We start from the raw sequence: 24,344 nt of genomic DNA, 5'->3' as shown, positions 1-24,344 counted from the left end.
AACAACAACAACAACAACAAAAATTAGTGGAAAAATTGGTGAAATGTGTGAGAACTGAAACCATAAAAATACTAGAGGGGAATACAGGCAATAACTTCTTTGATAGCAGCTGTAGCAACTTCTTTCTAGATATGTTTCCTGAGGCAAGGGAAATAAAAGCAGAAACAAACTACTGAAACTACATCAAAATAAAAGGCTTCTGCAGAGCAAAGGAAAACAATTAACAAAACTAAAAGGTGACCCATGGAATGGGAGACGATATTTGCAAATGACATATCTGATAAAGGGTTAGTATCCAAAATATAAAGAACTTATAAAACTCAACACCCAAAAAACCCCCAAATAGTCCAATTAAAAAAATGGGGAGAAGATGTGAACAGACATTTTTCCAAAGAAGACATATGGTTAAGAGACACATGAAAAGGTACTCAATATCACTCATTATCAGAAAAATACAAATCAAAAGTACAATTAGATATCATCTCACACCTGCCAGCCTGGCTAAAATCAACAACACAAAAAATAACAGGAGTTGGCAAGGATGCGGAGAAAGAGGAATCCTCTTGCACTGTTGGTGGGAATGCAAACTGGTGCAGTTGCTCTGGAAAACAGTATGGAGGTTCCTGCAGAACTTAAAAACACAACTATCGGGGTGCCTGGGTAGCTCAGTGGGTTAAGTCTCTGCCTTCAGCTCAGGTCATGATCTCATGGTCCTGGGATCTCTGCTCAGCAGAGAGCCTGCTTCTCCCTCTCTCTCTGCCTGCCTCTCTGCCTACTTGTGATTTCTGTCAAATAAATAAATAAAATCTTAAAAAAAAACCCAAAAACAGAACTATCCTATGCTCCAGCCAAAACACTACTAGGTATTCACCCAAAGAATACAAAAATACTAATTCAAAGGGATACACACACCCCAATGTTGATAGCAGCATTATCTACAATAGCCAAATTATGGAAAGGCCCAAATGTCCATCAACTGATGAACAGATAAAGAAGATGTGGTACACACACACACACACACAGGAATATTACTCAGCCACAAAAAAGAAGGAAACCTTGGCATTTGCAATGACAGAGATAGAGCTACAGTGTATTATGCTAAGTGAAATAAGCCAGTCAGAGAAAGACAAATACCATATGATTTCACTCATGTGGAATTTAAAAAATTAAACAAATAAGCAAAGGGGAAAAAAAAGGGAGGAAGAAAACCAAGACACAAACTCTTAACTGTAGAGAACAAACTGATGGTTACCAGAGAGAGGTGGGTGGGGAATGGGTGAGAAAGGTGATGGGGATTTTAGAGTACACATGTCATGATGAGCACCAGGTGATGTGTGGAAGTGTTCAATTAATACATTATACACCTGAAATTAATATTATACTGTATGTTAACTGGAATTTACATAAAAACTTAAAAAATGAATTGGTGAAGTATGAGTCTTCACTAATACTATTAGCTATATTAGCTAATAGTAATGTACCAATATTAAGTTTTGATATGTGTACCAAGGTCATATAAGATTAAAAGAAATGGGGTGAAAAGTACGCAGGAACTCTCTGTTAACATCTTTGCACATTTCCTGTAAATCTGAAATTATTAAAACAAGTTTATTAATTTAAAAAAAAAAACATAACATTCAGTAGGTTTTGTTTTCTGCTCCTATCAGTTACAGAGAAAGCTACAACATATTCCAGCATGTAATGTATTTCTTTTTATAATTCTGTTAAATTTTGCTTTATGTACTTTGAGATTATAGGATTAGATGCATACAAATTTTGTTTTTTTTGTAGTAAAAAACTGACCTTTATTCTTTGTGACAGTTCCCATGGGTTCAGAGAATGAGCAATCAGTCAGGTATTTACTTTCTAGGTATCTCCAGGCACATACAAATTTAACATAATTATATCTCCTTGGCAAATTAAACATTAAGTAGTTGTATGGCATCTTTTTTTCCCTCTCTTTATTTGTAATCTTTGTTTTTTCTATCTCTTGTGAAAAATAAATATAGATACTTAAATCCAGCCTCAGAACCACTTTTAACTAGAGCATTTAGTCCTATTTAACACTTACTATAATTATTTATATACTTAAATTTATTAAATCTATTCTCTTTGTCTCATCGGTTCAACATTCCTTTACCTCTTCTTCCTTTTTTTAGATTAGTTTTTCTCTTTTCTACTAATCTAGAAGTTACGCACTATGTTTTCTATTCTTTTCACAGTTACTCTTAAAGAGCATTATCTGACAGCACATTCAGTAATAATGGAAATATTCCAAATCTGTGTTGTTCAATAAGATACCCACTAGCCACATGTGGCTACTGAACAATTGGAATGTACCTAGTGCAACTCAGAAACTAAATTTTTAATTAAATTTAAATAGCAACACTTGGCTACCACATTGGACAAAGTTATAGAAATTATAACATCTACCCCCCACACAAAGTCAGAAGTTGATACTCTCTTCTTGAACAATTAATTCTAGACCCTTAGAATACTTTACCTTTCTCCCAACTTATGTTATTATTTTTGTATTTGCTAATGTTCTTTTTTAAAATCCCAAGACAGTGTTATTATTTGATACAGTCTACATGTATATTTATCATGTTATTTTTCTCTTCATTCACTTATCCCTCCATCTGAGATTATTTTGCTTCCTTTTAAAATCTTGTTTAGAATTTCCATTAATGTTGGTCTATTGCCAGGAAGTTTTTTGTTTTTTTTTAATTTTCTAGAGTTAAAAAAATGTTTAAGTAATCTCTACACCCAGTGTGGGGCTCAAACTTACAACCCTGAGATCAAAAGTCATATGCTCTACTGACTGAGCCAGCCAGGCACCCCAAGGAAGCAATCTTAATTTAATTAATCTACAAAAATGATTTTGTTCCATTCATGAAATATAATTTTTCTGGGAACAGGATTACAGGTTAGCATTTGTCTTCTTTCAGTACATTCAATATATCATTTCCACCATTATCTGGCTTCCAATGTTGCTTTTAAAGAGTTATTATCAATTAATAATGGAGAAATATCCTCTCAGTGGCTGAATTCTGGTGCCTGCCATCAAAAGAACAGCTGAAATTTATTTGCAAGATAATCATTTGCAGAATACATCATCAGAATACTAACCAGTTCTGAGAGGTAGCTCATCTACACCTATAGATTTCAAACTTTGCCTTGTTTTTTTTTTTCCTTTCTCATCAGCAGAATCATTCTGTCACAAAATAAGTAGGTAAAATAGATAAAAAGCACTGCCCTCACCCCTTCCAAGAGTGTGAAAACCCACTGTGTATGCCAGAAAAGTCTGACAAACAATTTCAGTTCTACATTTGAATATGTTTTTCTTTAAGCATATGAATTCAACTATTTACTGGACAATATATAGCTCTACACAGACAATCAGAGAGATGATCTGAGTACAATTTTTAAGAACTCAGGCTTAGGTTCCTCAGGCTGTCAGCTCATTCTCCTAGACAACCTGGCATTGTCATCTGCCAGGATCTGATATGGCTCACCCTGGATTTGTAAAATGCTGGACATGGTTACACTTTTCAGTGATACTGTCAGAGACAGAATGCCAATAAAGATACAGATGCCCTGTTTACAGTAAGCCATGCTTTCCTTGCCCAGACTACCAGTTGCTTTTACCAACAGACAGGGATGAAGAAACTATTGCTATTATGATCTCTCTGTCCTTATAGTTAACACATGGAGACATGTATACATGATTCATGCCATTGATCATTATTTACTAAGAACCTACTATGTGCCAACCACTGTTCTAAACAATGAGATATCAGAGCCCAGCTTTCATAAAACATTCTACTGGGAGGGGCACCTGGGTGGCTCAGTGGGTTAAGCTGCTGCCTTCGGCTCAGATCATGATGTCAGGGTCCTAGGATCGAGTCCCGCATCGGGCTCTCTGCTCGGCAGGGAGCCTGCTTCCCCCTCTCTCTCTACCTGCCTCTCTGCCTACTTGTGATCTCTGTCTGTCAAATGAATAAATAAAATCTTAAAAAAAAAATTCTACTGGGAGATGAGAGTCAATCAAGTAAAGAAGTAAATAATCATTCCAAATAATGGTAAGTGGTAAAGAAAATCAAATACGGTCATGGGGGAGGAAATGGCTGGGGAAAAGAGGCTGACTAACTTCAACAAGTTGTCAGAAAGGGTCTAACAAGGTGATATTTGACCTGAGATCTGAAAAATGAGGTACCAGAAACATGAAGATCTGGGAGAACAACGTATTAGGGTAGTAAGACAATGTTCCACAGTAGGCAATCAGCCAGCAGAAAAATCTGAAATAGAAATGAATTTCAGGGGCGCCTGGGTGGCTCAGTGGGTTAAAGCCTCTGCCTTTGGCTCAGGTCATGGTCTCAGGGTCCTGGGATCGAGCCCCTCATCGGGCTCTCTGCACAGCGGGGAGCCTGCTTCCTCCTCTCTCTCTGCCTGCCTCTCTGCCTACTTGTGATCTCTGTCAAATAAATAAATAAATCTTAAAAAAAAAAAAAAAAGAAATGAATTTGACATGTCTGAAGAACAGGCGAGCAGTTAACTTTACTAGAGAGTAGTTAAAAAAAAGAAAAGAAAAAAAAAGGGATAATTATAAGAGGTGAAGTTAGACAGGCAGAGTCTAGGTCATGCTGCGTATCATAACAAAGATTTTGTATCATATTGGAGTTATAGTGGAGGTTTTTAAGAGAAGAAGGGGGGCAAAGGAATCAAGGGGAGGGTTATTTTATAAAGATCAGTCTGAGTGCCAAGACAATTCAATGAGGGGAAAGAATAATCTTGTACAAAGACTATAACAAATACTACTAGGACAACTAGATATCCACATACAAAAGAATAAAATTGGATCCCTCATCAAACTATATACAAAGATTAACTCAAAAATGATTGATCACACTCCTAAATATAAGCACTAAAACTTTATAAAACTGTTAGAAGATACAGGAGTAAATCTTTGTGACTTTGAGTTAGGCAAAGCCTTTTTAGGACACCAAAAGTAAAGCAACAAAAGAAAAAAAAAAGATCAATTGGACGTCATCAAAATTAAAAACTTTTGGGCTTCAAGAACACCATCAAGAAAGTGAAGACTATCCACAGAATGGTAGAAAAATACTTAAAAACCATATATCTAGTAAGAGACTTACACCTGGAATATATAAAGAACTCTTGCAACTCTGTAAGAAAAAGACAAATAGCCCAATTAAAAATGGGGAAAGAATCTGCAGACATTTCTCCTAAGAAATACAAACAAATCCACAATGAGATACAATTTTATACCTATTAGTATGACTATATTCCAAATAATATCTAATAACAAGTATTGGTGAGAATCGGGACTCAACTTTGTAGGTGACTCCTAACTCCTTGAAGTTATAGTCAGAAGTCTTGGACAAATTGAGCAGTCTGGAGGACAGTCCCCTGAACCTCACAATTTGGCTATTTTCAGGTAAAAGCACAAAAATATAACAATCACAGGGACACCTGTGTGGTTCAGTTGGTTAAGTGTCCAGCTCTTGATTTCAGCTCACACATTGTCTCTCCCCATAAAGAAATAAAGAAATAAATGATAAATAAATAACAATCAGAAAATATAAATCTAGATTAAATTTCCAAATGAATAAAATTTTACTACATTTGCGTTTATATAATTTTAAATTTTCTACTTACCTGTGGATCCACTAACCACCCATGGTATAAAGGAATATCAAGAAGATCAAATACAATGCATTCCGGTGTATATTCAAATACTCGAACACCAGTGAATTTTACATTTACATCCAAGCCTGTCTGTAGTTTGTGCAAGATTGCCATAGCATCACTCATATTCTGAAAATAGAAAGGAGAAAGGTAAAGATGAGAAAAATCAAACGACAATGACAACAACAGCAAAGATACTTGAATGCAGGCATATTTACTTCTAACTTTCCATTTTATCCAATTTATTTGTCCCTTCAACCAATTTTTATTAGTGTCTACTATGTACTAGGCATTAATCTGAGTTCTAAAGAGATAACAGTGAGTAAAATAAAGTTCCTGGTCTCATGTAACTAATATTCTATTTTGAGAGACATATATATATACAATATAATGTCAAGTATTTAAGAAATATTGAACAGGATAATGACATAGACTGACAGGGATGAGGGACCTCTTTTAGACTGGAAAGACGAAAGACAAAGTTTCTAATCAAAGAGTTATTACCTCTCCCACTTTTGGGCATATATCCAAAAGAAATGAAAATAACATCTTGAAGAGATACTTGCACACCCATGTTCATTGTAGCATTATTCATAATAGTCAAGAAGTGGAAACAGCCCAAATGTCCACTGACAGATAAATGGATAGAGACACTGTGGTATATACATACAATGGAATATTATTCAGCCTTAAAAAAAGAAAAGGAAATTCTATTACATGCTACAATATGGATGAAACTTGAGGACATTATGCTGAGTGAAATAAGTTATCACAAAAGGACAAATACTATGTGATTCCACTTACATGAAATATCTAGAGTAGTCAAAATCCTGGAAACAGAAAGTAAATGGTGGTTGTCAGGGGATGGACAAAGGAAAAGCTGCGGAGCTGTTCAATGGGTTTAGAATTACACAGTTTTACAAGATGAAAATGTTCTAGAGATCTGTTATCAATGTGAATATAGTTAACACTATTGAACTATACACTTAAAAATGTTAAGGGATTAAATTTTATATATTTAAAAAAAATTTTTTTTTTTAAAGATTTTATTTATTTGTCAGAGAGAGAGAGAATGAGCACAGGCAGACAGAATGGCAGGCAGAGGCTGAGGGAGAAGCAGGCTCCCCGCTGAGCAAGGAGCCCGATGGGGGACTCGATCCCAGGGCGCCGGGATCATGACCTGAGCTGAAGGCAGTTGCTTAACCAACTGAGCCACCCAGGCATCCCTATATTTTTAAAAATTTTATTTATTTGAGAGAGCACTAGAGAGAGAAGAGTGCATGAGCAGGGGAGGGCAGAGAGAGAGGAAGAAGCAGACTCTCCACTGAGCTGGGAGCCCACCTCAGGTAATCGATTCTAGGGCACTGGGATCATGACTTGAGCCAAAGGCAGATGCCTAACCAACTGAGCCACCCAGGCGCCCCTACATTTTATATTTTTTTAAATCACAATTTAAAAAGAAAAAGAAACGAGCTATGAAGCTTGAAAAGACATAAAAGAAATTTAAATGTACATTGCTAAGTGAAAGAAGCCAACCTGAAAAGGCTACAAACTATAAGAATCCAAATGATATTCTGGGAAAGGCAAAACAATGGAGGCAGTAGAAAGATCAGGGGCTGCCAGGGATTAGGAGGAGGGAGAGATGTATAGGCAGAACACAGAGGATTTTTTAAGGCAATGGAACTATTCTGTATGGTACTACAGTGGTTGACATTTGTCATCATACATTTTCAAAACCCACAGAATGTTTAACAAGAGTAAACCCTAATGTGAACTATGGACTCTGGGTGATATAATTATGAGTCAGTATAGATTCATCAATTATAACAAATGTATCGATAGATAAATATTGATAGTAGGGGAACATCCATTTGTGTGGGATGGGGAGACGGGGAGGGACAGGAGGTATATGGCAACTCTGTTCTTTCCACTCAGTTCTGCTGTAAACTGCTTTATTTTTTTTTTTAAAGATTTTATTTATTTATTTGACAGAGAGAGATCACAAGCAGGCAGAGAGGCAGGCAGAGAGAAAGGAGGAAGCAGGCTCCCTGCGGAGCAGAGAGCCCGATGCGGGGCTCGATCCCAGGACCCTGGGATCATGACCTGAGCCGAAGGCAGCGGCTTAACCCACTGAGCCACCCAGGCGCCCCTGTAAACTGCTTTAAATAGGCGGAGAGAGCTCTTTAAAAATGGCACTTAAATATCAACAAAAGCAAAATACTGAGTCTTGTGAAGTTCTGGGACAAAAAGCACTCCACACAAAAACTCTGAGGCAGAAATGATTCCATACTATGTCCATGGAACAGCAAGGAGTCCTGAATGGTTAGAACAAAATTAAGTAGAAAGTGGTAGGAGATGAAGTCAGAGGAAGACAGAAAAAGACAGATACAAAGACTTGTCGCCCAAATTAAGAAGTCATTCTGACCACATCTGTTTTCTCTGTAAACATGGTAACATAAATCTGTAATGAATACTATCTTAAAGCATGTTTTTCTTAACATTTTTAATACATTAAATATGGTCATACTTACAGAGGATATGTTTGATTAAATAAAAGACCCCAATATATAAAATTTAATATAATTTTTATTTAATCCCTACTGTTAATCAGACACTGTGCTACATACTAAAGGTAGAAAATAGGAGGGAACTATAGCCTACTGAGGGCCTTAGTGTACAAAGGGTGAACCTGAAATAAATCCTTTTTTTTTTTTTTTAAAGATTTTATTTATTTATTTGACAGAGAGAGAGCGATCACAAGCAGGAAGAGAGGCAGGCAGAGAGAGGGGAGGAAGCAGGCTCCCCGCAGAGCAGAGAGCCTGATGCGGGGCTCGATCCCAGGACCCCGAGATCATGACCTGAGCCGAAGGCAGCGGCTTAACCACTGAGCCACCCAGGCGCCCCGAAATAAATCCTTTTATAATAAAACTAGGGACTCTGAAATCTGAAGAAGACAAACTTAGGTCATAAGAAAATTCTGTTTTACCAAATAATATAAAACTCCAAAGAGACTATACAGACTGAAAGTAGAAATTACTCAAATTTTTAAAATTTATCAAAGAAGAATTTATAATAGGATAACATTGTTATATAGTCTGGCTTTCATCAGTTTCACCTCTTCCAAATAACTATATTCCCCAAAACAATATATTTTTTCAATTTTCCCAAAAGTTGAACCCTTGAAAATAATCAGCTTACATTTTTTTCCCTTCAGTGTTGTAAAACTTTTCCTAAGCCATAGGAATGATGAATCTGAAAAAATAGTAACAGTGGGCTATTGAAGGATTATAGTTCTGCTACTGATTTTTCTTCTACATTTATTAAATTCTTCATTGCCAGTCACCCAATTTCCTTTAGGGTAGGTATAATTTCTAACAGCTCCTGGGCTCATGCTTATACTTTTATATATCTTCTATATTTCTTTAAAATTATGTAGTATTAAGAGATCTACATTGACACCATTTGATAATCTCCATAAATTTTAATAACACTGATAAAAAATGAACACTTGTAAACAGAGAACTAAAGGATAAGTATTTTGCCATTTTGTTCCTAAACCCAAATTATGATGTTAATAATATCAAATATAAATCGTTGGAATGGTTGCTTACATCACAACAAAGGATTACTATTGATTCCTTTAAGCCAGTAGTTAAACTGTTTTTTGGAATTTTTCACAAAGGTACTTCTGACATAGTAAAGTATTTTTAATTTAAATATATAATATACTTTAAAAATACATTTGCAGTCAATTAAAAACCTGTCTTACACACACACACACACACACACACACACACACACACACAGTGCTTTCTGGTGTTTTCAGGGTATCTATCATTAAACAAAACTGGGAAAAAATTATGCTTTTTGTTTATATTACTACTACTAGCAAAGAAGTTTTAAGTAGGAAGATGTCAGCTCTACATTGGTCTTTCTCAAATTTAGGCTTAAAAATTTCTGTTCACATATAATTATACAAAAAAGAACATTATTAATCACACCTGTAGAACATTAAACACCAGCTTAAACTCAGCTTTATCAGCTTGGTACATCCTATTCTTACAACTAATGGTAATGTAATCATAATAGCTTACAAACAGTTTAAGAATGTATTTTAAATTCAGGATATTTTTCATCTGATATGTATTTCTCTTAAGAAATGTAAGTGGTTGTTAGATATTGTTTCAACTTGAAACAAAACTTTATTTCCAATCATTTTCTAAGAGTCTAGGTCACCTTAATGGAAGTATTTCCTGAGACTGCAAGATGGACTTGAAAAAACATACAGAATGCTGATATCATTGGCAAACACTCATCAATCAAGATTTTCTGAAGACTGTGCAACAAAAATAAATGTTGAGGGTGATATGAAACTGCAACTATCACTTATAAGTCCTAATTTCAAGTTTTTGTATTAAGCAAAACAGCCTCACTAATTTCTTTTCTCTTTTTTTTAAGATTTTATTTATCTGACAGAGAGAGACACAGCAAGAGAGGGAACACAAGCAGGGGGAGTGGGAGAGGGAGAAGCAGGCTTCCCGGTGGAGAAGGGAGCTCGATGCGGGGCTCAATCCCAGGTCCCTGGGATCACGAACTGAGCTGAAGGCAGATGCTTAACCCACCGAGCCACCCAGGTGTCCCAGCCTCACTAATTTCAATAAGAGAGGATATAAATTTCATAAATAAATAATGTCAATTGAATCTTACACTTTATACTTATAAAATATCATTTACTGCTTCTCTATATTAGAGCTTAGCATGAGATTTCAATTGAAAAGATTTTCTAATGGGAAAAATATTTGGAATTACTGCTTTAAGCTACAAACTCTAATAGAATTTAAATGACTTAGCATACCAATTTGGCTTTAGCTAAAGATTTCCTACCTTACAGAGTGAAGCAATGCATTACATTTGGCTTTTCAATTGTATTAGGACTAGATTATCTCATCATTCAAATTCAAGAAACTTTGTAAGACTGAAATGAGTTTTGCTTCCTTTTTGCCAATTTGATACTGGTAAAAGCATGTAAAAAAGGTTGCTTTAAAAGTAAATATAAAGGTTCCAAAGATGTCTATTTCTTCCCTGATACTTCCTTCTACTATAAGAACCTGATTCCTTCCTGCCTTTTACTGTTAAACAGAAGAATACTGAAGAAAATGAAGTTCCCCTTGTTTTCTTCCAGGTCTAATAGTTTTGAGCTTCTCCTATTTTACAAAACAGAATCTCTAAAAAAACATGCAAGAAATGTGGACACATTGAAACTACAAAAGAACAGATTTTGTCCTAATGACACACAACAGACATCATTTACTCAACTTCCTCTCAAATATAACTTAATTATAAAATATAAAGGAAACAAGGAAAGATGAATCAATGACAAATTCACCTGAAAGTCAATTTTTCAAGAAAAATACTAGGTTATCATTCTTCATAGATCTGTAGAATGATACCTATGTTTCATTCCATATAGTATATATGCTCATATAAAACAGAGATCAGAGGGGCGCCTGGGTGGCTCAGTGGGTTAAGCCGCTGCCTTCGGCTCAGGTCATGATCTCAGAGTCCTGGGATCGAGTCCCGCATCGGGCTCTCTGCTCAGCAGGGAGCCTGCTTCCTCCTGTCTCTCTGCCTGCCTCTCTGCCTGCTTGTGATCTCTCTCTGTCAAATAAATAAATAAAATCTTAAAAAAAAAAAAAAACAAAAAACAAAGATCAGAAAAGTATGGCCTGTGGGCCAAAACTGGCTGAAGCTAAGAATGGTTTTTATATTTTTAACGGGTTGTAAAATAAGAAAATGAATATGCCTACAAAGCCACTGACAGAGACCAATAAATACATCCATAAGTTAAAAATTACACATTTTAATATAACAAAAATTGTGTCTATTACCTGCTCGTAGTTTAAACGTTGAATTTCTGAAATTTCTTTTGGCTTTGCATCAAGCATGTAATCTCCTGTAAAAAGAAAGTGTAAAGTTGCCTTTTTAAAATATTACTTTTTCATTACAACGGTAATGATTTTAATTACAAACTGTAGAAATAAGTGACACAAAACTGACCCCCAGTTCTACTCAGAGAAAACTTGGTGTTAACTACTTGCTATAGTCTCAAGTATTTTTTTTTCAATGTACATACTAAAATGCTTTTGAACTTATTTCTTCCGCTTTACAATATATTTGAGCATTTTCCATGTCACTACAATAAAGCTCTGAAAGACTGTACCAAGTCTCATTGCTATCAACAATATAAACTGCTACCTCATTACTTTTTCAAGAACATGTGTGTTATCGAGTAACCTGGGTGGCTCAGTTGGTTACACAACTGCCTTTGGCTCAAGTCATGATCCCAGGGTCCTGGGATTGAGCCCCGCATCAGGCTCCCTCCACCACAGGGAAGCCTGCTTCTCCCTCTCCCTCTGCCTGCTGCTTCCCCACTTGTGCTCTGTCAAAAAAAAAAAAAAAAAAAAAAAAATAGAATGGGTGTTATCAGCGTTTTAAATGCTTGCCATTCTATTTTTTTGTACACAAATATTTTTTGTACTTGAAAAATTGGTATATATGTATTTATATGTATTTAATATATGTATTTTTGTTATCACACTTCCTCTCATCATCTTTTTAATATATGTATGACTTTCAGTATATGTGGTACCTTTTACATCTATGTAATACCATTTTAATATATGCTGTAACTTTTTAATCTATGTTTTGGCTTTTTACTTTTTTATATTTTAAAAGATCTTATTGATTATTTTAGAGAGAGAAAGAGCTCATGAAAGCAGGGAAAGGAACAGAGAGGGAGAGTGGAGGAAAGAATCTCAAGCAGACTCTGCACTAAGCATGAAGCCCAACATGGGACTTGATCTCACACCCATGAGATCATGACCTGAGCCAAAACCAAGAGTCAGATGCTAAACTGAGTGAGCCACCTGGGTGCCCCTATGTTTTGCCTTTTTAATTATATATTAACTATACTTTCCTTTTTTTTTTTTAGATTTATTTATTTATTTATTTGAAAGAGAGAGCCAGCAAGTAGGAGGAGGGGCAGAGGGAGAGAATCTTCAAGGAAACCTGAGCAGGAAGCCCGAGGTGGGTGGGCTCGATTTCACAACCCGTGAGATCAGTATCTGAGCATAAACCAAGAGTCTGACACTTAACCAACAGAGTCTACACTTTTCTTTTAATTGCCTGCCTATACAAGTATCATTTTTTCTTATTTAACTATATAAGTTTTTTTAGTAAAATGACTTTCTAAAAGATTTTATTTTTAAGTAAGCTCTACACCCAACGTGGGGCTCAAACTCAGAACCCAGAGACCAAGAGTTGCACACTCCACTCACTGAGCCAGCCAGGCACCCCACACCACTTTTTTTAAAAAGGTCTTTTTTTATTAAAGATTTTTACTCATTTATTTGAGAGGGAGAGAGAAACAGAGAGAGCGAGCACAGGTAGGAGGAGGGGCAGAGAGAGTGGGAGAAGCAGGGCTGAGCAGGGAGCCCTATGTGGGACTCAATCCCAGGACCCTGGGATCATGACCTGAGCTGAAGGCAGACAGTTTATGACTGAGCTACCTAGGTGCCTTTAAGATTTTTAAAATTCGGGCGCCTGGGTGGCTCAGTGCATTAAGCCTCTGCCTTCGGCTCAGGTCATGATCTCAGGGTCCTGGGATCGAGTCCCATATCGGGCTCTCTGCTCAGCAGGGAGCCTGCTTCCCCCCTTCTCTCTCTCTGCCTGCCTCTCTGCCTACTTGTGATCTCTCTCTGTCAAATAAATAAAGAAAATCTTTAAAAAAAAAAAAAAAGATTTTTAAAATTCCTGGGTGCCTGGGTGGCTCAGTTGGTTGGGCGACTGCCTTCGGCTCAGGTCATGATCCCGGAGTCCTGCATCGGGCTGTCCCTGCATCGGGGAGTCTGCTTCTCCCTCTGACCTTCTCCCTTCTCATGCTCTCTCTCTCTCTCAAATAAATAAATAAAAATCTTAAAAAAAAAAAAAAGATTTTTAAAATTCCTTTTTTTTTTTTTTTAATTTATTTTTTTTTTAAATATTTTATTTATTTATTTGACAGAGAGAGATCACAAGTAGACAGAGAGGCAGGCAGAGAGAGAGAGGAGGAAGCAGGCTCCCTGCTGAGCAGAGAGCCCGATGCGGGACTCGATCCCAGGACCCTGAGATCATGACCTGAGCCGAAGGCAGCGGCTTAACCCACTGAGCCACCCAGGCACCCTAAAATTCCTTTTTAAAAAAAATTTTTTTCAGGGCGCCTGGGTGGCTCAGTGGGTTAAGCCGCTGCCTTCGGCTCGGGTCATGATCTCAGGGTCCTGGGATCGAGCCCCGCATCGGGCTCCTGCTCAGCAGGGAGCCTGCTTCCTCCTCTCTCTCTGACTGCCTCTCTGCCTGCTTGTGATCTCTCTCTGTCAAATAAATAAATAAAATCTTAAAAAAAAAATTTTTTTTTTCTTTAAAGAATTTATTTATTTGGGGCACCTGGGTGGCTCAGTGGGTTAAGCCTCTGCCTTCAGCTCAGGTCATGATCTCAGGGTTCTGGAGTTGAGCCCCGCATCAGCCTCTCTGTTCTGCTTCCCCCTCTGTCTCTGCCTGCCTCTCTGCCTACTTGTGATCCCTCTCTCTGTGTCAAATAAATAAATAAAATCTTAAAAAAAAAAAAAGAATTTATTTATTTGACAGAGAGATAATGAGAAAGGGAACACAAGCAGACAGAGGGAGAGGGAGAAGCAGGCCTCCTTCAGAGCAGGGAGACTGATGCAGGGCTAGATCTCAGGATCCTGGGATAATGACCTGAGCCGAAGGCAGACGCTTAACGACTGAGCCACCCAGGCACTCCTTAATGGAAGTATGGTTGATACACAATGTTATATTAGTTTCAGGTATATAAGATAGTGACTCAACAACCCTATATGTTATGCTATGCTCACAAGTGTAGCTACCATCTGTCATCATACAGCACTATTAAAACATCATTGACTATATTTCCTATGCTGTAACTTTCATCCCCATGACTTATTTATTCCATAACTGGAAGCCTATACCTTCCTACTCCCCTTCACCCATTTTGCCCATCTCCTCATGTACTTCCCCTCTGGCAACTACCAGTTTTTTCTCTATATTTATGGGTCTATTTCTATAAAACTCTTCTTCAGTTAGAAGAATTAGAACACTTCCTGTTATATTGTGTGGTAAATATTTTTTTTCCCTATTTTGTATTCTGACTTTATGGTGATGCTTTATGTCTATTTTTTTAACACAGAGAAATATTTAATTTTTGAAAGATTTTATTTATTTACGAGTGAGCGAGTGACAGTGTGCCATAGCACAAGTAAGGGAGGGTGGAGGCAGAAGGAGAAGCAGACTCCCCACTGAGCAGGGAGCCAGCCCTATGAGGGGCTCAATCCCAGGACTCTGGGATCATGTCCTGAGCTGAAGGCAGACGCTTAACCAACTAAGTCACCCAGGTGCCCCAGAAATATTTAGTTTGTTTTTTTTTTAAAGATTTTATTTATTTATTTGACAGAGAGCTCACAAGTAGGCAGAGAGGCAGGCAGAGAGAGAGGAAGGGAAGCAGGCTCCCTGCTGTGCAGAGAGCCCGATGCGGGGCTCGATCCCAGGACCCTGAGATCATGATCTGAGCCGAAGGCAGCGGCTCAACCCACGGAGCCACCCAGGCACCCCAGAAATATTTAGTTTTAATAAAGTAAAATTCTTCTATTAATAACTTCTGGTAGGATGTCATGTTTAAAAGAGCTTTACCTCTTAAGCATATACAAACATTCACATGTGCTTTCTTCATGGAATTTTATGTTTACCTTTTTTAATGTTTAAATCTTATTTATCTGGAACTTATTTTGATATAAATAGTGGTATATGGAACCAACTTCTAGCCTCCCAAATCACTAAGTTGATAAAACTGTATGTGTTTTTTTTTTTTTGAAGATTTTATTTTTAAATAATCTCTACATTCAATGTGGGGCATGAACTCACAACCCAGAGATCAAGAGTTGCATCCTCTGTGGACTGAATCAGCCAGGCACCCAAAATTGTTTTTAATACAAGTATTATTTTTCTAATTTAAAATAAACCTCTAAAGACTGCATCAAGTATTCTCTTAAGCTTTTCAACAAGAGCTTTCCCATAACATCAAGAATCTCTAATAACAAAAGTTTCCTATGAACATCAATATATTACTACTTGTGTTTTGTGTGTGTGCATTTTTTTTTTAAGATTTTATTTATTTATTTAAGAGGAGCATGAGTGGGGCAGCACAAAGGGAAAAGGAGCAGCACACCCCGCACTGAGCCAGGAGTCTGAGGTGGGGCTTGATCCCAGGACCCTGGGGTCATGACCTGAGCCAAAGGCAGACACCCAACTGACTGAGCCACCCAGGTGCCCCCTGTGTATGCTCTTAATTAGAACTTTAAGATATCAAAATCTAACCAGTAATAATTTTATTCCATATCCCAAAGCACTAAATTAACTAATACATAAAAATGTATAAGCAAGTCTACTTAACATTTTTGAGTCCTCTCCATATACAACACATTGTATATTAGTATGTTGAGGCTTTCATATAGCATTTAACTAAAAACTATGCTTTAAGTAAATTCTATACACCATTTATGCAAATAACTGAGGACATAATTACTATACTTGTATCTTATATTTAGGTTCTGTATTTACCATGATAAAAGACTGTATTTGCTCTCCTCACTAAAACCTTAGTGAAGTCAAGATGCAGAACATTCTAGAATTCAATATTAAATGACCCTGAATATGCTACCATAGATAAAACTTAAATGCTAAGAGTAGAATAATTATTATGAAAGACTCAAACACACAACTCCTCTTTTCCTGAGCCCAGAAAAGATTTCTGCACAAGAGAATAGCCTGGCTAAGGTAGGCAGCTTCTTAGATGGACCTCAAGAGGGACACCTGGGTGGCTCAGTTGGTTGGGTGTCCGTCTCTTGATCTCAGCTCAGATCTTGATCTCAGCGTCATGAGTTCAAGCCCCACATGGGGCTCCATACTGGGTGTGGAGCTTACTTTTAGATGGACCTCAAGAATTCCTGTCTTGTGGTATTCACATCATTGTATAATCCCCTTCCCTTGAGTATGAATTGGACTTATTAATTCACTTCTGGTGAATACAAAAAAAAAAAAAAAAAAGGCATAAATAATGAAATATCACTTCTGAAATTAGAATACAGAATATTGTGGCTTTTGTAATGATGCTCTCCCACGTACTTTCTCTGAGGAAGGCCAGGTGCCATGTTATAAACTGCCTTATGGAGAGGCCTGCATCACACAGAACTAAAGGACTTTGGCTACAGTTAGTGAGGAACTGAGGACTCAGTCCAACAACTTACGAGGAACTCAATCCTGCCAACAACCATTTGAATAACCTTAAAGGAGATCCTCATGGGCCTGGGCATGAGACTGCAGTCCCAGCCACCCTGACTGCAGCCTCATGAGAGACCTTGAACCAGTCACTTAGTCTAGCCATGCCTAGATTCTTGATGTACAGACACCATTAGATAATAAATGTTCATTATTAAACCAGTAAATTTTGGGGTGATGTGTTATACAGCAATAGATATCTGTATTTTTAGAAGACTAGGTTTGAGTCTCTATTTTCTTTTTTGTGAAGATTTGTCAGAGAGGGAGCATAAACAGGGGGAGTGGCAGGCAGATGGAGAAGCAGGCTCCCCACTGAGCAAGGAGCCAATATAGGACTTGATCCCAGGACCCTGGGATCATGACCTGAGCTGAAGGCAGATGCTCAACTGACTGAGCCAGCCAGGCATCCCTAAAGTTTGAGTTTCTAAAGGAGATTTATCTAAATAATCTCTCTCTCTTTTTTTAAAGTAAATAAATCATCTCTTAAGAGTGTTGTTTTATCTAGCTTATCTAACTTTTATATCTGAATTTAGTCAACAATACTATTTCAGGGGCTCAGTTAGTTAAGCATCTGACTCTTGATTTTGGCTCAGGTCATGATCTTAGGGTTATGAGATATACCCCCATGTTGTGCTCTGCACTAGGCATGGAGCCTGCTTAAGATTCTCTCTCTCCCTCTAAAAAAAACAAAACAAAAACAAAACAAATGAAAACAATACTATTACAATCAAAAAGTATTTATTGAGAGTCTAGAGAGTCCATTATGAATATTTAATAATAGGCTAAAACAAATATTAGGAAATACATGTTTCTCTTAAAAAACTAATAATTTGGTTGGGAAAAGAACATACAAGAAACAGAATGAGATGATGTAAAGTATAATAAAGTAAAACATGTGATAAATGTCTGAAGTACCAATTGATTTTGTGAAAAGAGATATTGATGGGGTGCCTGGGTGGCTCAATGGGTTGGGGCCTCTGCCTTCGGCTCAGGTCATGATCCCAGGGCCCTGGGATTGAGCCTCGCATCGGGCTTTCTGCTCGGCAGGGAGCCTGCTTCCTCCTCTCTCTCTCTGCCTGCCTCTACTTGTGATCTCTGTCTGTCAAATGAATAAAAAAAAAGAGAGAGATTGATAAAGCCTATAGTACCTAGAAATATCCTTTGGAGGGGGTCATGTCTAAACTGGATTCACAAAAAAGGGGCAGAACTTGGAAAGGAAGTGAGGCAAAAAAGCATTCTTTGAAGGAGAAAGAGTGACAGAAAAACACAAAAGAAACATGCCATGGGGTGCCTGGCTAGCTCAGTCAGTAGAGCATGCAAACTCTTGATCTCGGGGTTGTGAGTTCCGGCCCACGTTGGGTATAAAGGTTACTTAAAAACAAAATCTAAAAAAAAAATTTAATTTACTTAAAAAAATAAAATCTTAAAAGAAAGACAGATGAAAAATAGAAAGGAAGGAAGGAAGAAAAAAAGAGGAACGCCTGGGTGGCTCAGTCAGTTAAGCATCTGCCTTCAGCTCAAGTCATGATCCTGGGGTCCTGGGACTGAGTCTCACATCGGGCTCCTTGCTCAGCAGGGAGCCTGCTTCTCCCTCTCCCTCTGCCTGCCTGTGCACTCTGTCTCTCTCTGACAAGTAAATAAATAAAATCTTGAAAGAAAGAAAGAAAGGAAGGAAGGAAGAAAAAGAAAAGGAAGAACGAAAGGGAAAGAAAGAAATGCCGTGCCATATGGATAGCTCATAAGAAAGTTTATACATAAAATTTATATTGTAGGGGTACCTGGGTGGGTCAGTTGGTTTAGCGACTGACTCTGGACTTTGGCTTAGGTCAAAATCCCATGGTCCTGGGATCAAGCATTGTTCAGCTCCACACTCAGCAGGGAATCTGCTTGAGGATTTTCTCTCTCCCCCTCTCTTCCTTTGCCCCTCCCACCAATGTGCACACACACTCTCTCTCTAAAATAAATAAATCTTAAAAAAAGGAAAAGAAAAAAAACCTTTAAAATTTTAAAAAAGAGAAAGGAAAGGCAGAGATGATGCTATTTATTAAAAAAGGAAAGATTTATGTCATAGAGTGGTGGGAAATATGACTGGACAAGTAAACTGGATCAGATAGTAGAAAATCATAAATAGTATGTTGATAAGGCTAGGTGCTTGTCAAAGATCATAAGGGATCTTTACCTTTATAAGTAGATAAGTGAAGTGTGAAATTGATGCTTTAGGAAAATAACACTGTTATGTAGGCCAATTTGAAGAGGAGAGGAAACAACAGAATTTGCAATAAATTCACATTTTGAAGTATACAGAGAGAGGAAAGAATTTCAGAAAAAGAACCCATAAGACTTTGCTACTAATGGGACATTCCAGAAAAATAGATATCAAGAAACATCTGACAGTTACACTAGGCCAAAAACTCGAAGAGAGGGTTGGTAGTCGTTAGCTTATCCCAAGTGAGCATTAGGAAAAGAGAAGACAGGTCAACTCTGGGCAAAATTAAAATGCTTCAACAGTGACCTCCCTATATAGTATTTGTATATAAAGATAAAATAAATTATCTTTTTAAAATTCAGACAACAAGGCGCCTGAGTCGCCCAGTGGGTTAAAGCCTCTGCTTTCGGCTCAGGTCATGATCCCAGGGTCCTGGGATCGAGTCCTGAATCGGGCTCTCTGCTTGGCGGGGAGCCTGCTTCCCATCCCCCTCTCTCCGCCTGCCTCTCTGCCTACTTGTGATCTCTGTCTGTCAAATAAATAAATAAAATCTTTAAAAATAAATAAATAAATAAAAGTCAGACAACACCACCATCTGAACAACTATTTTCCTTAGTCATCATCATACAAACTATTTTGGATAGTTAAAGTCATAGTATAATTCCCGCTTGTGTTGTGCTTCTTTACATTATCTTCCCACCCACATTCTGCCTTCCACCTATACTTATTCCCCACCTTATTTTATTAAACTTCCCATGGATCCTAGCTTGCAAAAGTTCCTTTCTCAATGCCAAAGCCCTCCAACAGGCCATGTCCATGTTTGGCCCTGCTCTAATACTCTAGTAATAGAAATTTTCAAATTAAAATTTTCTCCTCCTATAACCTTTGCCAATCAAGATTCCCATTCCCTGTGGCCTCTAAGCTAGGTGCTAGGAAAGCAAATAATGATTTGTCTTACAATCTTTCTACTAGCATTTGCTTATTAATTCGAAAGCATCTCTGGTTCCTCCAGAGAACTGAAGTAATCTCGAGAGGAGAAAATCCAAATAGCTTAGAAAATTAAACAGTTTGTTCTGGCGGGGCTGGTCTCGAATAAAGTTCACTCTTGGCAAGGCAGGTCTTCAGAATCCCTTTTCTCACCTCATTCTTGCCTACTTCTGCCTCACCTCCCATTAGGATCATAATTACTTTCATGCTGCCCCTAGTAGTTGAATCCCCCTAACCCAGGACTGCCGAACCTCTTAGGTACCCCAGATTTAGGTATTTCTTCCTCAGTTTTTCTTTTTCCCTATTAAAATTCTCTAATCAATGTCCTGCTTCCTCGTGGCTTTGCTAGCTACAAATTATACAAAGACATGCTAATTATTTTCTCCCAAGGAAACCACCATGTTAAAACTTTCATAGTAGAAGAGCACCTGGGTGGCTCAGTGGGTTAATCGACTGTCTTCGGCTCAGGTCATGATCCCAGGGTCCTGGGATCGAGCCCCGCATTAGGCTCCCTGCTCAGTGGGGAGCCTGCTCCTCCCTCTCCCTCTGCTGCTCTGCCTGCTTGTGCTCTCTCGCTCTGACAAATAAAGAAAATCCTTAAAAAAAAAAAACACAGGGCGCCTGGGTGGCTCAGTGGGTTAAGCCGCTGCCTTCGGCTCAGGTCATGATCTCAGGGTCCTGGGATCGAGGCCCGCATCGGGCTCTCTGCTCGGCGAGAAGCCTGCTTCCCTCTCTCTCTCTCTCTGCCTGCCTCTCCGTCTACTTGTGATCTCTCTCTGTCAAATAAATAAATAAAAAATCTTAAAAAAAAAAAAAAAAAAAAACCACAACCCCCCCCCCCAAAAAAACCACTTTCATAGTAGAACACACTTATGCCGCCACATTCACTGCATTGTTCATACCTCCAAATAACTTGCCCACCGTATGTGCTCAGTCAATATTTGCTGGATAAGAAAAATAAAAGAGAAAAAGACAAGTAGTGGGAATTCCAAATATTATATAAAAAATACTTTTCAGAGGTAAAGGGGAAGGAGGATACTGTTGAGTATACGAGTCTTTCAGGGAGGAGGTTAGGTAAATGGCATCAACCTATGACAGTACAGAGAGCAGAGCCAGAATGAAGTTAGAAATTATGGAATAGCAGTGTAGTTTAGGTTAACACTGTCCAAGAGAAATACAATGCAAGCCACAAATAGAAGCCCATAAGTAACTTTAAATTTTGAGTAGCCACACTGAAAAAACTAAAAATAGGTGAAATTAATTTAAGTAATTTATTTAGCCTAGTATATTAAAAATATTCTAATTTCAACAGTACAACTCATGATACCATCTTAAAAACTATGCTTAACATGTTATTTACTGCACTTAAGAAACTAAAATAGATTCAATGGCCTATGATAGTAAACTCAAACTCCTCAACCTGGCTCCCAAGACTCCACAGTTTTAGTTGTAACCCCACCTAATCCAATCTCCATCCTAATGATACGATCAAATTGTACTCATTCACCACTCCTCCAAATATGCTTTATATATTTTCACCTCTAGCTTGAACTTAAAATAGTTTCCACCTAACCTTGTAACATTGTTTTTCTTCTTTACAAGGGGTTAGATTTTAACTACACTTAAAACCCAGTACAAGTCATGTGTTCTCTATTAAACCTTTTCCTAGTTCTCACCTACTTCTTACACCCATTGCTGCCAAATTTCTCAAAGTTATCTGCCCCTGAGGTCTCCACTTAGTCACCCCTTAAAAATGCTCTTCAATTCACCACTCCATTTCCATCCCATCACTGTACTGACATTGTTTCTGTAAAGATCATAATAGCCTCCATGTCGCTAAATTACGTGGAGAGGACTCTCCAGTATTCTATACCCTCTCCTTCTCTTGGCTTCATTATACTACCCTCTCCTGGCTCTTTCCTACCTTACAGGCTACTTCTTCTCTTCTCTATCTACCCCATGCATTTCAGCAGAAGCCACGTTGCCCCCAGAAGGACAAAAACTGATTCCCTGGGGGAGAGGCCAAAAATATTTTAGCTAGTATAATGGTTTGTGGCCTTCAAAGGGCACAGTACATGAAAAAACATACAGTATGTCTGTGGTATTAAATTTTTCTGGGGAGGGGGGTGGCACCTGGGTGGCTCAGTCATTAACTGTCTGCCTTCAGCTCAGGTTATGATCCCAGGGTCCTGGGATCGAGCACCATATGGCTCCCTGCCAGTGGGAAGCCTGCTTCTCCCTCTCCCACACCCCGTGCTTGTGTTCCCTCTCTCACTGTGTCTCTCTCTGTCAAATAAATAAAATCTTAAAAAAAAAAAAAAAAGAATACTGAATTAAAAAAAAAAAGATAAAAGATAAAATTTCCTGGAGTGGGTGATTAGGACAAAATGTCTACAAAGGCTCCTTAGGGGGCAATAATTAAAAGAAGATTGAGAAACACTGCTCTACCCCATCTCTCCATGCTGGGAAACTTAATGGGACAATTCTGACCCTCTTCCCTTCTCTCTTAATGCTCTCATCAATTTCCACAGACCTAAATGCCATTTTTATACTGATGACTCCTAAATTGTTCTTGAATTTTTGTGTCCTCTGGAACTCACGGACCCTCCTCAGCAAAATCTTCTAGGTATTTTCTTCTCTTACTGTTTCCTTCACATTTGTGCCTGAATGAAATTTGGCTCTGCCTTACTGATACTGCAGCCTTCTCAAGTGATAGTTCTTTCTCATGCTTCTTTACAAGTAAACCTGGAGGTGGAGCAGTCATTGTTGTCATATTGTCATTCTCTCCTTATTGTCATAGTCCTAAGTCCTTATTGTCATATTGTCATTATCTCCCCCCTCTTCCCTAAAACTCCTCAGTTTTAAAACTCACGCATGGAGGGGTGCCTGGGTGGCTCAGTGGGTTAAAGCCTCTGCCTTCGGCTCAGGTCATGATCTCAGGGTCCTGGGATCGAGCCCCGAATCGGGCTCTCTGCTCAGCAGGGAGCCTACTCCCCCGCCCTCTGCTGCTCTGCCTACTTGTGATCTCTCTCTCTCTGTCAAATAACTAAATAAAATCTTAAAAAAAAAAAAAAAAGAATAATGCTGTCATGAACACTCCTGTACAAGTTTCTGTATAGATGTATGTTTTAAATGACCCATAAAATGATGGGTCATTCAGTAATTCTAAGTTTAACTTTTTAAGGAACTAACTAACTGTTTTCCAAAGTGGCTGTGTTATGTTACATTGCTATTGGCAATGTATAAAGGTTTCCAATTTTCTCTTGTACCCACCCTGGCTGGTTTCCTCCCATGCACTTGTGGTTACCAGTGACCTCCTTATGGTTCAATCAATAGTCAATTTTTAGTCTTCACACTGTTCAACCTATTTGCAGCATTTGATTCAGTTAATCTTTTACTTTTCATTGAAACTTCATTTGGATTCTGGGAAATCAGTTTCCTGTTTTTTCTTCTACCTGGCTTGAACACACCTGTTCTTCCTTCTTCCACAACTTCTAATCATTGGGATGTCTCATACTCAGTCCACTGATCTCTTACATTCTCTGTCTACATTCATTCTCATTGTGATTTCACTCAGTCTACCATTTATATATGTTGTCTGCTCCCAAATGTATATTTGTAGGTTAGATCTGCACTGCACAATACATTATCCAATAGCAACATATGGCTACATAATTTTAATTAATTAAAACTAAATTTAGTGGGGCGCCTGGGTGGCTCAGTGGGTTAAAGCCTCTGCCTTTGGCTCAGGTCATGATCTCAGGGTCCTGGGATCAAGCCCCACATGGGGCTCTCTGCTCAGCAGGGAGCTTGCTTCCCCCTCTCTCTCTCTGCCTGCCTCTCTGCCTACTTGTGATCTCTCTCTCTCTCTGTCAAATAAATAAATATTAAAAAAAAAAAATTTCCACTTGGATGTCAATAAACATCCCCAAACCAAAATCCTGTTATTTCTCCCTAAACATGTTCCTTCCAATTTTTTTTCCTGTTTCAGCTGATGTTAACACTGTCCTTCCAGTTGTGCAAGCCAAAAACCATG

At 38.1% G+C, this 24,344-nt stretch overlaps 1 protein-coding gene across 4 annotated transcripts in view; it reads right to left on the bottom strand.

Moving 5' to 3' along the window:
* The window catches only part of MINDY2 (MINDY lysine 48 deubiquitinase 2), a 76,099-nt gene that overhangs the window by 33,410 nt on the left and 18,345 nt on the right, over positions 1 to 24,344 (bottom strand). For all 4 annotated transcript variants that reach the window (XM_047736105.1, XM_047736108.1, XM_047736106.1 and 1 more), the window contains exons 3-4: positions 11,598 to 11,662; positions 5,680 to 5,838 (exon numbers count right to left, since the gene is read on the bottom strand). In XM_047736105.1, the coding sequence (XP_047592061.1) occupies positions 5,680 to 5,838; positions 11,598 to 11,662 (224 nt within the window). The remainder of the gene's footprint in view (positions 1 to 5,679; positions 5,839 to 11,597; positions 11,663 to 24,344) is intronic.

The sequence above is a fragment of the Lutra lutra genome, chromosome 7 (genome assembly GCF_902655055.1).
Source record: "Lutra lutra chromosome 7, mLutLut1.2, whole genome shotgun sequence".
NCBI lineage: Eukaryota > Metazoa > Chordata > Mammalia > Carnivora > Mustelidae > Lutra > Lutra lutra.
Note: the sequence above shows the minus strand (reverse complement) of the source record. Positions and strands in the feature narration are given on the sequence as shown.